Source organism: Acomys russatus, chromosome 6, assembly GCF_903995435.1.
Source record: "Acomys russatus chromosome 6, mAcoRus1.1, whole genome shotgun sequence".
In the NCBI taxonomy this organism is placed as follows: Eukaryota; Metazoa; Chordata; class Mammalia; order Rodentia; family Muridae; genus Acomys; species Acomys russatus.
In genome coordinates this window covers 76,515,474-76,533,363 of record NC_067142.1, presented here as the reverse complement: position 1 = coordinate 76,533,363, position 17,890 = coordinate 76,515,474, and the positions used below count along the sequence as shown (strand labels likewise).

Here is a 17,890-nt window from a genome sequence, read left to right as displayed (position 1 = left end):
TTGGGCGCGGCACAGAGCAGGTGATCCCAGTTACCACGTGTTTAGTATAAATGACACACACATTATGCTCTGAAGGAAACATCCAATGCAGCAAAAGGTTACATTTTATTTTCGCTTAAACAAACACAATCTAGAAGGAACTAACTTTTCTTGTTAATTCCTCCACAAATTACTGATGAGTTTACCAGAAAAATAATTACATATTTGCCTGACAGCAAATGATCTGCAAAAAGTGTCTAAGGTACTTCTTATTCCATTTCCAAAAATAAAGGTTTCCTAACTAAAAACACTGACATTCCTACTCTAAAGCAAACCTTAGAACACAGGCTGGTCGCTCAGCTTTTGACGGCTCAGTTACATAAATATTTTCTTCCCAACACTTTCTCAGTTTCAAAAGCTATTTACTTCCCAAGAACATAACAAACAGTCTCCATTTCAAACCAGTCACTCTGTTTCCATGGCGACACTGCGGGATTCCTTGGCCACCATAAGTCGCATTAGTTGACTGTGGAATTTCTCAATCTTCTTTACATCTTGAGCTTGGTCTGTTCTGTACATCAAACACTGTCAGAAATGTAAAGATGCATAAACTAAGCAAAACAAGATACTAATAATGAAGGAAGCAAGTGAGTGGCCCAGTGGCAGGGGGTCTTGGCCGCCTGTATTCTGGTCTATTCTCTGGTGTCATACTGAGCACCCAGCAATTATTGCTTTTCCTATCTTTTTGTTTTGTTTTGTTCTTAGACAGGGTTTCTCTGTGTAGCCTTGGCTATCCTAGACTCACTTTGTAGACCAGGCTGGCCTTGAACTCACATCAATCCACCTGCCTCTGCCTCCCTGAGTGCTAGAATTACAGGCATGTGCCAGGCTGTGCTTTCCCTATTTGTAAATGCCACTGCTGCAGATGAAAGGTAAAGAAACTCTTCTAGAAAACTCTCAAACATGGCAAGTTAAATCCTGCTGGCTACAACCACCTGTAGCTCCAGTTCCAGGGGAACTGACATCCTCGTCTGGACTGATAAGACACCAGGCACGCATGCGGCCCACAGGCATGCATGCAGCTCACAGGCATGCATGCAGCAAAACACCCAAACACCTAAATTAATGTTTCAAAAGTTCCGCTCATTCTCCGCTACACAGCAGGGTGAGCTCAGCATAGGTTACACAATGTACATGTCCTACTTGGGAGGACAGTCCCTTAACTAATGCAGGAAACTGTTAGCAGAGACAGGGGATAACATGGAGAAGGACTGGGTTTTCTGTTTTGTTTTGGTTTTTCGAGACAGGGTTTCTCTGTGTAGCCTTGGCTGTCCTGAACTCACTTTGCAGACCAGGCTGGCCTCGAACTCACAGCGATCCACCTGCCTCTGCCTCCCGAGTGCTGGGATTAAAGGCGTGCACCACCACGCCCAGCATAGAAGGATTGTTTTTAAAGGAACTATAGAAAGTTTGCATGTTTAAAAATCATTCTGGCAGCTGGGCATGGTGGTGCATGCCTTTAATCCCAACACTGGGAGGCAGAGCAGGTGGATCACTGTGAATTCGAGGCAAAGACAGCCAAGGCTACACAGAGAAACCCTGTCTCAAAAAACAAAAACAAAAAATGAAATAATTCTGGCAGTGCTAGGAATGTGCTCAGAAGTAGAACATATGTGGGCAAGACCCTTGAATGGCAGGGAAGTGTAAGAAAGACAGAGACAGAGGGAGTGTGTGTGTGTGTGTAAGGTCACTGGCAGTGCACAGTGTGAAGTAAAAGCAAGGGTACCATTGGAAGACAATTCTTATAACCAAACAAGTAGTACGCTCCTAAGCTGCAGAACCAGTGAGGATGGAGAGGCAGCACAACAGGGAGGGGCCGAAGAGGTTCAAGCCAGCAAGTCTAAGTGCCTAGCCAAGTGTGTATATGGTAAGGGATCAAAATGCCCAAATAACCAACAGTAGGCATAACGAGAGAAAAAAAGGAGGAAATACCTCCCCAGGTTTCTGGCCAGGTGGGTGGAAGAGGAGAGGCCAGAAGAGCTGATATGCTCCACTCTGGAAAGGCTAACTCTGACCAGTGCATGACATATAGTTACCTGACTTCAGAGTTAGTCAGAGCCTCAGCAGAGACAGGGGCCAAAGATACAAATCTCAAGCAGGCACAAATACAGGAAGTACGAGACAACAGAATACTGGTAAAAAACAGTATTTATGGAGAAACATCTAATAATTAGCAAAGACAGGAACATAGAAAAGCAAAGCCAACATAAAATGAAACTACAAGGGCTAAAACTTCCCATCAGAAAATGGCCTTCACACTGCAAGTGGCGGAGACCAAATGGAGCATGAACTTGAGTTCACTGGGCTTCAGATCTCACCAGCATGGTGGAGCTCACACCAGGAGCAATACTCAAGGAGGGCTGCACAAAGAGACCAGCCAACAAAGGGGAAGGAGGAGGGAAGCGAGACAGAAACAGGTCCTGGCTTGGTTTTTCTTTTTCTTTCTTTCTTTCATTTTAAGATCTATTTATTTATTACGCATACAGTACTCTGCCTGCATGTACACCTGCGTGCCAGAAGAGGGCATCAGATCACATTATAGATGGCTGTGAGCCACCATGTGGTGGCTGAGAACTGAACTCAGGACCCTCTGGAAGAGCAGCCAGTACTCTTAACCTCAGAGCCATCTCCCCAGCCCCTCCTTTTTCAAATCAATCTTTTACAGAGCCAGGCATGGTGGCATATGCCTTTGATACTAGCACTCTGTGAGTTCAAGGCCAGTATGATCTACATAGTGAGTTCAGCACAGCCAGGACTACATAGAGAAACCATGTTTCAGAAACAAACAAACAAACAAACAGGAAACAAAAGCTACCTATCATTTACCTCTCACCATGAGAACGGAAACCTGCTCAAGTGTAGCCTCTGCTCTCTGGCCAGGCCAGAGCTGGCACACTGCCTTCAGGAGGCAGGTTAGTGATTCGCTGATCTACAACAACAGCTCTCAAATGGTGTTCTTCACTGTGGAATGCATGCATAATAAGCACCCTAGTAAGTCATCTGCATGAATTCTCCATCAATAATTTCAAACAACTGGTCAACTCACGCCCCCCCAATGCAACAAATAAAAATGCATACTTACAACTAAGTCATCTGTTACTTTGACACACAAATTCCCATCAACATGCCTGTATTTGAGCACCACACGTACCTGCAACAAAAAAATACTTATTTAAGAACAAAAAACAAACAAACAAACAAACAAAACAATGGCACTGTTCATAAGCAACTTAGTCAAGTGAGATGCAACGGAGGCTCTTCAGAGTAAGTGCCCCAGATACCTGAAAACACTTCCACTGTGTGCTCAACACTGAAGTGAGGCAAGGGGGGAAAGCCAGCCATTAGTTCAAGTCTCTTTGTTCTATTTATACTTTAAATAGGTGTGTGTGTGTATGATACGTTCTTGTCAGTAAAAGGGTGAAGGAAGCAGGTGGTGGTAAGTAGCAGAAATTGCCGAAGTCCATGTCCATCCCTGTGGAAACCACGCTGTGGGCAATCTACTGCACCTTCTCCCCTGTGCCCGCTCCTCCAGGAAGGCGGGTTCAGCCCACTCAGCACACACCACACACTCGTCCTTAAAGGAATTCCACTTGGAAGAAGTCTCAAAGCCAGAATCGCTCAGAACATGAGCACAGGACACTTTGTTGCTTGCTATTCTACAGTTAAGTCGCTATGGTATCATTTGGCTTTCAGCAAACCCTCCTCAACAACAGCCCAAACATCCAACTTCTATGAACACTTTCTTTCTTATACTGATAAGTCAGTAAACTCCTGAGTTATCAATAATTCCTGTTTAGGAAACTTTAAAGAACAAAACACTAGCAGGGCAGTGGTGGCACATACCTTTAATCCCAGCACCCAGGAGGCAGAAGCAATCAGACCCCCTCTCAGTTCAAGGCCTGTTCTATAAAGTGAGTTCCAGGACAGCCAGGGCTACACAGAGAAACCCCATCTCAGAAAACAAACAAACACAACCCCCAAAGAAACCCCCACAAAATACCTAGAATCACCAGTCTTTTCCTCTTCCCCTACAATTCCAAAAGCCCACAATCTTAAAGTGATTTCAGTGTGGCAATCTGTAGCTCTCCCTGAGGCACTCTGCACTGCTGAGGCTATAACTGCTACTGGCCCTTGAAGAGATTTGTCTCTGTGAGGGCAGAGGGGAAATTCACCCAAAATTGAGACTATAAAACAGTTGCTACAGGCAGGGCGGCGGTGGCACACACCTTTAATCCCAGCATTTGGGAGGCAGAGGCAGGTGGATCTCCGTGAGTTCGAGGCCAGCCAGGACAACAGAGCAAGTTCCAGAACAGCCAGAGCTGTTACACAGAGAAACTCTGCTTCAAAAAACCAAAAGAAAAAAAAAAAAGTTACTACATCTGTTTACAACTCCTGACCCATTCACTGAACTACTGTTATACATTTTAAAATTTTAGTTTCCAGAAACAAAGAGAAATCAAAACTTAAAAGATAAACTAAGCAAGACAACTGTTGACTGAAAAAATATCGTTTTCACAGGAAAGTTACAGGGCTAATGGGGCAGTAAGATCAGCATCCATTTTCAACCGAATCACAAAGACAAAGTCAAGGATTCTATTTAGTTAAGAACTTTGAATTCAGCCAACCAAAATAACCAGATACAAAACAGAATGAACTAAAAGTCCTACAAAGGGTGCTGGAGAGATGGCTCAGAGGTTAAGGGCACTGTCTGCTCTTCCAGAAGTCCTGCGTTCAATTCCCAGCAACCACATGGTGGCTCAAAACCATCTACAATGAGATCTGGTGCCCTCTTCTGGCCTGCAGGTGTACATGGAGGCAGGGTGTGTGTGTGTGCGCGTGCGTGCGTGCATGTGTTAATAAAGAAATAAATTGGCTTCTTATCAGGAAAACACCAAATGGCAGATGACCCTGGTGTAGCCAGAAGGCACGGAGGACCTAGGGGCCCAGGGCTCAGAGGCCAGGGCTTTCATGGAGGATTTGGCAGCAGCGTTAGTGGCTGAGGTTGCGTTTGAGACCAGGACAGTCATGAGGGTAAAGCCAAAGACAAGGGTGGGTCCCCATCACCAAGTCAAGAACATGAGATGTCCCTGGAGATCTACCTGTTCTCTGTCCCTGGAGGAGATCTACTTGTTCTCCCTGCCCAGTAAGAAATCTGAGATTGGGCTGGGCGTGGTGGCGCATGCCTTTAATCCCAGCACTTGGGAGACAGAGGCAGGTGCTTCCCTTTGAGTTCTAGGCCAGCCTGGTCTACAAAGTGAGACCAGGACAGCCAGGGATACATAAAGAGAAACTTTAAAAAAAAAAAAAAAGAAAGAAAGAAAAAGAGGAGGAGGAGGGGGAGGAGGCAGGAAGGAAAGAAGAAGAAGAAGAAGAAGAAGACGACGAAGAAGAAATCCGAGATTATCAAGTTTTTCCTGGGCGCATTCCTAGCATCCCTAAAGGATGAGGCTCTCAAGATCATGTCAGTGCAGAAGCAGACACGGGCTGCCCAGTGGACCAGGTTCAAGGCTTTTGTCGCTATTGGGGACTACCATGGTCACGTTGGTCTCAGTTTTACGTGCTCTAGGAGGTAGCCACTGCCATCTAAGAAGCCATCACCTTGGCGAAGTTTTCCATTGTCCCTGTGGCTCTGTCTTGGTGCGTCTCATCCCTGCCCCCAGAGGCACTGTTATTGTCTCTGCACCTGATGATGGCCAGTATTGATGACTGCTACACATCAACCAGGGGCTGCACTGCCACCCTGGGCAACTTTGACAAGGCCACACCTCCAAGACCTACGGCTACCTGACCCCCCAACTTCAGGAGAGAGCCTGTGCTCACCAAGTCTCATCAGGTTTCACTGACCATCTTGTGAAAACCCAGACCAGAAGATCCAGGCCCCAGCTGTGGCTACCACATAAGTCTGCTAAGACAAAAAAAAAAAAAAAAAAAAGCCCTAGAAAGTGCTAAAGGGAGAAAAATAATTTATACTGGAAAAAGGTCAAGAGCCACTTTTCTTAGAAGGTGGCTTTGAAGATATATGTTTTGTTTTCCTGTAGAGAAGGCTGGAGAAAGCATAAAGGAGCATTCTGAACAAAAAGCCAGTGTATTCTTCGGATCTAGACTGTGGCTTCACCAAGTCTAAAGCCTCAATGGTTAAGCCAAGACAGTGCGGCTGGGAGCTGGGACCCTACTCAGTTATATAGGGAGAACCGGTTTAAGCAGAGGACACTTCAGTGTTTGTTTTCAGAAAGATGTGGCACAAATGTGAAGTAGAGACTAAAAGGGAGACAGACCCAATTAACAGGCTCGTTTTCAATCCACCAGCAAAAAAAAAAAAAAAAAAAAAAAAAAAATCCACCTGCATTTCAGTTCAAGCCATGCAGATTAGAGTGGTAAAGGGTAAAAAGACAGGCATGCGTTCCAGACTAAGTGCGCTGGGGGGAGAAGGCAGAACCCTGGCGAACAGATCTCAGAGACCCAACAAGCTGTCTTCTTTAGCCCTACAGGATCAGAGAGGACTGGGGCTCGGGGCCAAGGCTTGTACCTAAGCTCGGTCTTTCACAGCAAGTCATTCAGGGACTTGAGAATGCTATCACATTGTCCAGTCCTCTCTAGTCAGGACGACAAGTGGGACAGACAGACAAGACACTGACTAACAGAAGCTATAAAGAAAAGTAGAAAGGTGAGATGGTCCCTGCCCTGTACATTCTAGACTATTCTGATCACCACAATTCTCTGTCACTTCTGTTTTTGTTTCCATGTTTCCTGCAACCACCACATTCTGAAAATGGCCATTCCACTTGTGTTGGTGTCCACGTGTGTTGGTGTACTCTTTATATCCTTTTACTAAATTAAAGACAAGCATACTGTTGCCAGTATCAGGCCCTTCTGGACAAAATCTTATACCACCTTGCAGCACACTGCTCAACTGAGGAAACAAACGGCAAAGCAGGAGAAAGGGAAATGAACAGATGGAGGTACCATAAGCCACGATTGTCACAAACTACACAATTTCAAAAACACCTCATTTATTTTGCCACTTATTATCATTTTGTAAACGAAGCTGATGAACTATTGCCAATTTTAATAGTAAAAGGATAATTAACTTTAAACGTCGGCTTAGAAGGGAGCCTGGGGTTATCTAGCTCAGGTGGCCTATGGTATGAGGGGCCGGGCTGTCTGTTAATTGAGGTGGGAAGACAACCAACTATGGGCTGAGCCCTGAACTGTGTGAGTGGAGACAGCTAGCTATGAACTAAGTGTGGCACGAGCAAGTATTGTGTTGTCGCTCTGCTTGTGACTACAGTTGTATCGGTGTCAAGTCCCTGTCCTGACTTCCCTCAGTAATGGACAGTCATGGAATGGGCAGCCAAGAAACCCTTTCCTCCCTCTTTGCTTCTTGTTGGGGTGTTTTGTCACAGCAACAGAAGGAAACTAGGACAAATGGCACCACCAGCAGCCTGTAGTCCAGGACTCAGCCTGCTGCAGAGGACCTTCAGTTCCCCGTTTTCCCCCTAGTGCATTTATTCCTCCTCCTCCTCTCCTTAAGACAGGGTCTCATTGTGTAGCCTAAGCTGACCTCAAATTCCCCATTCTCCTTTCTTCAGCCCCCTGAATGCTGGGATTATAGGTGTGCGCCACCGTTCCCTTCCAGCCACTGATGGTAATAGCAACGTATTGCAGTTGGACAATTTTTGGTCCGAGAATCCACATGGTAGGTAGCTCACAACCATCCCTAATTCCAGCCCCAGGGGATTAATGCCCTCTTCTGACCTCAGCAGGCACCGTACATGCACAGGTGTACCTACATACACTCGGGAAAAACATTGATACACATAAGATTTAATTTTTAAAAAGATGCTCCCTGTGGAGTGGAGAGATGATGGCTCAGCTGCTAAAGGCTAAGTTTACAACCAAAACTATAAATGATGCTTCTTGTAAAAAAACAAACAAACAAGCGTATTAAGTTGCCAGCAGCAATGTTTTGGTTTGGTTTGGGTTTTTTGAGAGGCAGAATTTCTCTGTGTAACCCTGGCTGTCCTGCACTCACTTTGTAGACCAGGCTGGCCTTGAACTCACAGTGATCCTGCCTGCCTCTGCCTCCTGAGTGCTGGGATTAAAGGCAGGCCTGTGCCACCACACCTAGCTAATGTAATTTTTTAAAAACTTATTATTGTGTGTGTGGTCAGAAGACTACATTGAGGAATCTATTAAATCTACCTTTTTGGGTTGTTTGTTTGTTTGTTTGTTTGTTGAGAGGGTTTCTCTGTGTGCAGCCCTGGATGTCTTGGAGCTTGCTCTGTACACCAGGCTGACCTGGAACTCACAGAAATCTGCCTGCCTCTGCATCCTGAGTGCTGGGATTAAAGGCGTGTGCCGCCATGACTGGCCATTCTCTCTCTCTCTCTTTATGTGAGTTGTGCATACTAAGCATCTCCCCAGACCCAATACCTATCTTTAAAAACAGTTCGTGTTGAATTTCAATCATTAGAGATGGAATACACTAAGCCCTGAGGCCAGGTTCTTGAGATGTTAAGTGCTCGTTTTCTTTTTTCCCAAAGGATATATTCAACATATGCATCTACCGCACCTTCAACAGCCCTTAAGGAATGGTGAAATTGACCTTTGAGTTTCTCACAGAACCTATTCTGAGTAGGTCAGTTGGGAATGGGTAGATTTGCTCTGGGGAAAAAAAGCCGTTTGCAAACACATATCTACGGTATAAGTGCAAGCATTCTCAGGGTTTTAAAAAGATAACTGACTCACGGGAAAGACTAAAAATCTCCATTAACCTGAGGAGTGGGGCAGGTATTTCCCAATTGGGACCTAATTCATCACCATTTTATAAACATTAGGTATATTCTTGAGTCTTTGTGGGAAGGGAGTACAAAATTAAGTGACGGACAGGAAAGGGAAGGTGCAGGGGAGGAGCCTCAGCCTCAGCGACACGTAAACCAAAGCCATGGCGAAGTTTCCCCGGGTGTAGAGTCAGCCACAGCGGAGATGGCCCTGCCTGTGGCTACTGTCCGAGCCAGACGGAAGGAGACAGAGGAGGCAGGGAGACTTGAGGGCCGACTCCGCTTCCTAATGTGCTAAAGCCGCCCCAAAAGGTAGAGTAGACCCCAGGCCCCGGGGCCGTCCCGCCAGCGGCTCACCTTCATGGGATCGGCGAGATACAGCTTCTCGGCCGCGCGGCTGAACTCCTCCCAGGTCTGGAACTGAGGCATCGCGGCTTCGGGCAGCGAGAAACCAGGCCCCGGAGCAAGAAACGGCGCGGTGGCACCCGCTGCCCACCTCTCTCCTGCAACCGCCCAGAGCGGAGGACTACGGCGGCACAAAGGTGGAGGCGCACCAGCGCTCCGCCATTGGTCAGCCTCGGCCGCGCCGGTCCAATGGGCAGGAGGCATGCTGCCAGGGGGCGGGGCTTCCGCTTAGAGTAGTCTGGAGCGGGGAGACGGGTGGCAGCTGTCACAGTGCCGCCTGCAGGGCTGGAGGCGTGATGCCTGTGCAGCCTTTCCCGACCGTGATTGATGATGGACAATAAAGTCAGTGGAACCAAAACAAAAAACCAAAAACCACACCCAGGGAGCATATACCTACATGCCTAATGTCATAATCAATGTATGGGACATTATTTTACTACCAAAGATCTCTTTCATGCTTCCTTATATTCATTTCCTCACCTTCACTCCTGGCCCCACAAATATAATTTCTTTTACTATAAATTACTTTTCCATGTCTATTGAACAGCTTTAGGCATTTTTTTTTTTGTTTTGTTTTGTCTGGTCTTGTCTTGGGATTACATTGGTGGGGATTGCACTTGTTAGGCATGGTCTCTCCTCCCCTTCCCTTCCCTTCCCTCCCCTCTCCTCTCCTCTCCTCCGGGCCCCTCTCCTCTTTCTTTTTGAAACAGCGTCTCCTCTGTTGCCCAGACTTGCCTCAAGCTCCAGGCTTGAATGGTTCTTCTTTCTTAACTTCTGCAGTGACTGAGAGTGTGCAACCAAAACTAGACAGATTTTTATGTTTAAGGGCAGCCCTGGCTACGTGATGAGTCCAAAGCCAAACTGGGCTACTTATGAAGACCCTGTCTCTAAATAAATAAGATTGATGATGGTCCTAGCAAGAGACCATCATGGCATCAGGCTAAATAGGTAGTAATCACTTAGGTTAGAAAAAAGAAGGGGGGAGCGCAGTTAGAGACATAGCTCGGTGGTTAAGAATACAGACTGCTCTTACAGAGGACCTGGGTTCAATACCCAGCACCCACATGACAGTTCACAACTGTCTGTAATTCCAAGATCTGACACTCTCACGCAGATATGCATGTAGGCAAAACACCAATGCACATTAAAACGAAAAGAAATAATTTTAGAAAAAAAGAAAGGGATGAAACTTCAAAGAAATCTAACTAGGGGATATTTGAAGACCTCCTCAAATTTTAGGGTTTAATGCCTCAGGTTCCCAGGAGGCTAGGTTGTTAATTAAGTCATCTACACAAAGGCTGAAGTCATTCGTGAATAAGATTCAGTGCTGAAGTAGGAGCCCGCATCTTAGTACAAGGGCTGTGGGAACCCTAAAGAAGCAAAAGTCATGACAGTCCAGCAAAATGACCCTCTTGGAAGAGGAGCTTTTAACCATTTTTAGTAGTACACATACGAGTGAGTTTCGTAGGACATCTTCATGTATGTACAAAGTGTATTTTGCTCATATTTGCCCCCGCGTGCCCTAAAGCTCTTAGATTTGTCCCAGCACATGTATCTGAGTGAAAGGGCACAGTATTGAGAGTTTAGTCCAAACTGTGGAGTCCTCAAAATGCCCAATAGTTTGTCTCTCCGAGGCAGAATCAACAAAAACAGACTTCAGAACTTATCACAAAACTTCGAATTTTATGACCCTCCTGTCAAGCCTTCCTATGACATAGCTTTCTACTTTGACGCAGAGCCACTGCACATGTCAGTGAGGGAAGTCTAGCTTAGGCTCATTGTGTTGGAAAGCTTCCTCTCTCGCCCATCGGCTGGGGTCCTGGGCTGTACAAAAAGGAGAAAGGAAGCTGAGTGACAGCACCCAGCTTTCAGCTTCCTGACTGTGGGTGCAGTGTGGCCAGCTGCCTGTACCCCAAACTGAGCCAAAAGAAGCTTTTCTTCCTTACGTGGCTCTTGACAGGCTTTTTGTCACAGCAGTGGGAGCAGCACCCATTACACTAACCCCAAGGTCTGTCTGTACCACTCCTGTGAGAAACAATCAACATTCCCGCTACACTAACCCAGCTCAACAAGCTTCCCCGCTTTCCTAAGCTGAGGCAACCTGGTTCCTGAACGCAAGTGGTTTAATGACAGTAAGACACAGACTTTCAGGGTATGCAGCAGGGAGCCCGGGGGCTCAGACTCTGTGTCGCTCCCCAAGTCAGCCCCAGGTGCAGAACTAACTGCCCTCAGCAGAGGCCTCCAGCTAGGGGAAAGAGTGAGACATATTTACACAGACTCGGCCTGTGGTTTCTATGTGACCCACACCCATGTGGCCATCTAGAGAGAAAGGGGCCTTTTCACTGCAGGGAATACCTTGGTTCAACATGCTCTTGAGGTTTGGACCTTTCTAGAAGTCCCCTGGCTTCTGATTCAGATGGCATTATAATTAGAGGTCCACTTTAAAGACCACTCTGACATCTCATGGATGCAACAAGGCAGATCATCAGGCTAAACAGGCAGCTAAGCCTCCACCTCAGCTGCTGTACTGAGAATTCTGGTTTCTTAAAAAAAAAAAAAAAAAAAAAAAAAAAAAAAAAGACAAGCAAACAAAAAAACCAGTTATGTTCTGTGACTATGTTTTTGTTTTAATCCCAGGTGTGGGATATACGCCTGCTTCAGATTGTCTACAGCAGCTGACTATAATGTGCCCCATGCTCTGGCAGGGGTGCCAGCTGAAGATAGTTTATGTTTGGAATTCTGGAGACTCTTGACAGGGTATAAATGTGAGAGTCCCAAGAAGGCCTGGGGGCAGCTGCTGCTCCTTCTACTGCGGGTGGTCCCTGTTACTGGTGGTCCCTGTTACTGGTGGTCCCTGTTACTGGTGGTCGCTGTTACTGGTGGTCCCTGTTACTGGTGGTCCCTGCTGCTACTTTTGCTGGTTGCTGATTGCTTTTGCTGGCTGCTGGATTACTGGTGGCTGGTTAGAGATACCCTGACAGTGACAATAGACTTGCCCCAAGGAACTTGACGCCCCCTAATCATCAGGAAGTAGTCTAAAAAGATCTACACCCCTTTTTCCCTCTACCCTTTTTTCTCTTCTATCTAATGTTGGCTGGGGGTGAGGTGGTTGGAAGGGATTCAGGTGGAGAAGGGAGGTAGGAAAAAGAACCCAATAAAGTAGCCAAAAGCCCAGCTACAGCTGTCGAAAGTCCCAACTCCTCCCATGTCTCAAAGATCAGGGCTTCACAACCACTCTAGAGGCATAGTTACAAAGCCCAGAAAACAAGATGTTACTCCCTGGATCCTCCTAAAGAAAGGTCCTTAACAATTCTTATTAGGCCATACATTTGAGGCTAAGTCCCTCCAAATTCTAACTGAGCCCGTCTTCACAGACACAGTGTTCCTTAGACAGTGTGATACATTTTCTAAGGCCGGCCTGACTTGTGAAGCCAGTGCAGATGGGGGTCCTTAAACCTACTCCCTTCTACTTCTGCACAGCATAGAGGAACTGCACAGGGGGAGGGTTGGCAAATGGATTTGACTTACACGCACCCATTGCAAGAGCTGCAGATAATGACTGACTGTCTTCTCTGTATAGATAAAGGCTTCCCACCAGAAAGTCTCAGAGGTGGCCATCATCCTTACAGAACATAGCACTTCTTGCTTTGGGCTTTCCCAGTCGCAAAAGTCTGATAATGGCCCAGATTTCATTTCCAGTATGCCCGTGCCACCCGGCACCTTCAATATTCTGCAACGATAGAAGGAGCTCACACTGACAACTCAATAGCCTTGGCCCACTCTCCTCCCAATTTCACCCTTAAGATCCCAAATTACCCCCAAGACTACCCACTCATCTCTACTCTTTCAGAGTCCTTTATGGTACATCTTTTCTCCAGGCTGATCTCTTCCCTTATTAAATTCTGAGGCTCATTATCCATTTCAGCACTTTATATTCTGGGTCCAGGCGACCAAAGCCATTGCTGACTACCAAGGTATTGGCAGCCTCAAACTTGGCCTTACGCTTTCCAGATGTTATCCTTGTCCTTGTGTTAATAGAGGGGGGCAGGTTGGTTTATTTAAAAGCCTTTCCACGGAATACAAGGCCACCTGAAGCTGTTGGCCTGACCCTTACCAAGTCTATCTCCAATTATAGTCAGGCTACCAGGTCATGGGGTCATCTGCTCAGAGTTGAAAGATGGCGTCATTTCTGCAAGCTCCAAGGACCTATTCCTTTGAGCCTCTTGGGGAGATCCCCATCTCTTCAATCGAGACCAAGAGAATCCCACTTTCAAATACTATTAATTTTCTTCTTTGCTGTAAAAAAAAATGCCCGAGAATAACAACTTAAGGAAGGAGAAATGTATTTTGGCTCAGGACTTAAGGATAGACTCCGTCATGATAGGGAGTCAGGATTATGTCCACAGCCAGGAAGCATAGACAGATGAACACTATGCTCAGCAGCCTTCTTTTTCATTCACCCAAAACTACAGCCTATGGGATGGAGCCACCCACATTCAAGGAGGCTCTACCCTGAAAACACCCTCCTAGTCCTACCCAGGGGTGTGCTTCTGTGTGAGTCCAGTTGACAATAAACATTTACCATCACAAGCACCTCTAAACCCTAACAGTAGACAAGGCCCATTCTCTCTCCCTTACCTTTCTGAGTTTTGTGGTAGAATTTTGTAAGTTCTTGTCTCTTGTTCCAGCGACAGTCTACGTGACCCAACCCAGTCTGGCAATTCATCCACCTTAGACTTCAGGTTGATTTCTAGACTGAAGTCACCACTTTCCTGTAGTTATGGCCTCTCTTTACCTGTCTACGCTAGTGTTGATGGCTCTTATGCAGGGCATAGGCCTTCCCCTCATCTTCATAGTTCCTATTGTCATAATTCCTACCTGCATCCCGAAATCACCCTAAATTAGGGGGTTTCTATAAGATAGTCATTTCTGCTCCAGAGTTTAGCTTTGCCCTCATGGAAAACTGCCCTGCTTCCATGATAGCCTCCCCTGCCTCCCCTGGGCATTGGAATCCCAACGTACTAGTCATTTGTTTTGTTGTGTTTTGTTTTAAGATTTATTATTTATATAGTATTCTACCTGCATGTGCCTACACATCAGAAGAGGGCACCAGATCACATTATAAATGGTTGTGAACCACCATGTGGTTGCTGGGAATTGAACTCAAGACCTTTGGAAGGATAGCCAGTGTTCTTATCCTCTGAGCCATCTCTCCAGCCCAAGCCATTGGTTTTAACTACCACATACATGATGAGGGACACCTGGGTTAGTACTGAGTCTAGACCTCTTCTCTGAACTTGAGGCTTATATGTCCAAATATGCCAGGTCCTGGCCTAACCCCCGAGTTGAGTTTGAGAGACTAAAACAGTTTCTCACCAAATCATAATAACATCTAAGGAATAAGTGTAACATCTGCTTCCTTAAGGCTTATGGTTAGCAGATTATTGTCATCCGTACACTATATCTGACAGTGCCTTTGAGTTGCATACTTCTTACAAGCCAGTCATTGTGCTGAGCAGAATGTTTTAAGGCTAATGAGGCCAGGAGCAGAGACAAGAAGGCGAGTTTACAAATACCTATACACAGCAAGGGCCAAAGCAGCCTGATTCCTGAGAGCTGGTAGACACTGGCTTCATTTGCTCCTTGTCTTTAATTCCATATCTTTTACCAAAGCGCTTCAGTGGCAGGTGCTATGGTTAACCTCAGGTGTCAACGTGATGAGATACAGAATCACTTGGGAGACAGGCCAGGAGGGTGCCTGTGGGGGTTATAGCGATTGGTTTAATTGAAGTGGGAAGACCCAACCACTATGGGCAGCACCAGGTATGATGGTATGTGCCTTTAATCCCAGCACTCCAGATACAGAGGCAGGCAGATCTTTATGAGTTGAAGCCAGTCTAGTCTACATAGTGAGTTCAGGACAGCCAGGACTATCGATACTGACTCAAACAAACAAAAAACCCAACAAGAGCAAAATGAGTGGTGCACAAACCCTCACAATTTTCTGCTTTCTGACTGTGGGTGTGATGTGACCAGCCACCTCAGTCTCCTGCCACATTGGCTTCCCGCCATTTTCTGCTTTCTGACTGTGGGTGTGATGTGACCAGCCACCTCAGTCTCCTGCCACATTGGCTTCCTGGCCATTTTCTGCTTTCTGGCTGTGGGTGTGATGTGACCGCCTAACCCTTTCCATCCTTGAGTTGCTTTTGTCGTGCTATTTAATCTCTGCAACAGGGACAGTAACAAATTTACATTCAGAATTTTAGATGCACCAAGATAGGAAAGATATCTTCTTCAAGGCTGTCAAATACAAATAGCCAAAACACTAAGAATGTAACATATACCTATAACTCCTAGTTGTGTGTCATGGTTGTTCTTGCTGTAGGTAGTTTAATATATATATGTCGAATAATAGAAATGTGTATGTAAAAAGTAAATAAATAAAATTTTAAAGGAAAAAAAAAAAACAAATGTAGCTGGTAAGAGATGGGAGAAGGGGACTCTTTTCTGTGAAGTGCCAAGGGGGCCAGGACTGTTGTCATTGGCAGAGCACTTGCCCACTGTACATGAGGTCTTGAGTTTCACTCAAGTACAGCAAAAGAAGAAGAACAAAATCTCAAGTTGTCTTTGGAGAGGAATGGCTGTTTCTGAGCTCTTTTCTTCTGCTTGAACCTTTGTCCCTCCCTGTTTTCTGCGTTTGTCTTCTACAAACAGGGCTGCAACTGTCCTCAACTAAGAACAGGTGTGAATTCTTAAATGAATTCTTCCTCTAATGGACATTATAATAGTCCCAAGTGCAGCTGGCATGCCAAGAATGTGTGCGGCTAGTTTATTTTCCCGAATTAAATATTTATAGAGCCCACTGTGCTCCAGCAGCAGTCAAGGAAGACTTTGTTCTTGTACCTTCCCAGGTTTCATGGAGTCAAAGTGAGGCAGGCCGGGTAAAACACACCTGCTAGAGGAGACAACTGAAAAACCTGTTTGTCCAGAAAAGCCTTGTTGTCCCAAGGAAGGAGGGACGGAAACCTGAGAAACTCAAAGCAGAAGGGCTTAGGCAGCCTCGGCTCAGTGTCCAGAGGAGGGCAGTGCAGTGCAGTAGATCCAAGCCAAGTGCTGGCACAGATTTCAGCCCTGAAGAGACCAGGCTCCAAGCAGCAGGAACCCAGCTTAGCAGGAAGTTGTTTGCCTTGTACTCAAAATCCAGGCACCATTGAACGTGGAGCCATGGAGACCAGCCTTGAGCTGCCTCCCAGGAACCTTTGTGCATACAATGGCATTCACATGCCGTCCTGTCCCATCACTGGTCAACCTCCTTAGCCAGACAATCTTGACACTTGTGTTCGCCAGCAAGCCTTGGCCAGGAATTCCCAATCCAGTGTTAATTACTCCTCGAGCACCTATTCCTGGGCCTGCCATCCAAGTAGATGAGCTTTGGAGACTCCAAAGAGGCACATCAGTTGATTATAAGCTAATGAGAGAGCACAGGTGGGAGAGGTCAGTCAAATTTACCTGGAGGTCAAAATTCACATTGATGTAGTACATGCACAAAGGGACAAGCAATACTGACGGTTCCACAGAGGTCTTCACAGTCCCTGCCTACCCAGGTGTTTGTGTGACCGAACCAGTCACAAGCCAGGACAACAGAAACTTTCAGTGTGTGTACAAAGGGCCAGGAGAAGTTTATGATCTGGGAAGTCGCCCAAGGCTGATCTCCAATGACCCATATCCAATAGCCCCTGGATTTTCTTTCTTTACTGGTTGTCTTTTGTTGTGGTAGTGGTGGGCTATTTGTGTGCTTAGTTTTTTTTTTTTTGAGACAAGGTCTTGATTTGTAATCCTTGGCTGGTCTGGAACTTGTGGCAATTCTCTTGTCTCTGCCTGCTGAGTGCTAGGATTACAAACCCGACATGTTTTTGGGTTTTTTTTTTTTTTTTTACTGATTTTTATTTTCCTGTGCTGACGATAGAACCCAGGGTCTTGTACATGAATAGGCAGTCGCTCTCCTTCTGAACTGTGCTGACAGCCAGAACCGTCACCCAGAATCCGGGGCTGCCTCAAGATTGTACTGAGACTGGGCAGAAGAGAAGGAAGAGAAGGGAAGGGCAACTGGGGGTGGGGGTGGGGGTTCAGCATAAGAGCCTCAGGGCACCCAAGCCCAGGGGCAAGGAAGCAGACTCTGCCCACCTCCAAGACACCCTAGGTACACCTCAGAGGTGTTGGAGGCTGCCTCCAGCTGTCCGTCTTGTGCCCCACCTCAAGAATGCTGATGTTTTTACAATTTGAACAAGTAATAATCCCTTTAAGTGAAACAGATTTCAAACAGAACCAACACACCCCAAAAAACAACAGGAGAAAAAGCCTTGGAGTATTTTGTTTTGTCTTGTTTGGGGGAGTATAAGGGTTGGTGCTTTCCCAAGGGTGCTGAGTACAAAGAGGTTCTGACTAAACCTCGTAGACCAGCAAGGCCGCCCTCAGGGCTGTCTCCTTTGGAACAAGCTGCTGGTTCTAGACTAGAGGTCAAAGGCTGAGATTTCTGAGGCTCAGCCCATAGGTTTCATCTGCATCTGATTAAAATGAAATTCAAATCCCAGCAGCTGGAAGAAAAGGTCGGGATTTGACCCTGCCGATGACCTCCCCTCAGTCCCTCCTTCTTGTATCTGGCCTGG

The 17,890-nt window shown here is 46.3% G+C and overlaps 1 protein-coding gene across 1 annotated transcript; it reads right to left on the bottom strand.

Moving 5' to 3' along the window:
• Nucleotides 1–244: 244 nt before the first annotated feature.
• On the bottom strand, nt 245–9,390 carry Srp9 (signal recognition particle 9). Its single transcript, XM_051148050.1, has 3 exons — nt 9,177–9,390; nt 3,122–3,190; nt 245–564 (listed from the first exon to the last, which is right to left on the bottom strand). The coding sequence occupies exons 1-3, from the start codon at nt 9,246–9,248 to the stop codon at nt 445–447; spliced, it is 261 nt and encodes an 86-aa protein (XP_051004007.1). The 5' UTR covers nt 9,249–9,390; the 3' UTR covers nt 245–444.
• Between the last annotated feature and the right edge of the window lie 8,500 nt (nt 9,391–17,890).

What these genes read in the sequence shown, in the direction of transcription:
- Srp9 (XM_051148050.1), bottom strand. Translation starts at nt 9,248, where the DNA reads ATGCCTCAGTTCCAGACCTGGGAGGAGTTCAGCCGCGCGGCCGAGAAG. An exon ending in ATCTCGCCGATCCCATGAAG is followed by an intron (nt 3,191 to 9,176) that starts GTGAGCCGCTGG and finishes TTTTTGTTGCAG; the next exon opens with GTACGTGTGGTGCTCAAATA. An exon ending in AAGTAACAGATGACTTAGTT is followed by an intron (nt 565 to 3,121) that starts GTAAGTATGCAT and finishes CATTTCTGACAG; the next exon opens with TGTTTGATGTACAGAACAGA.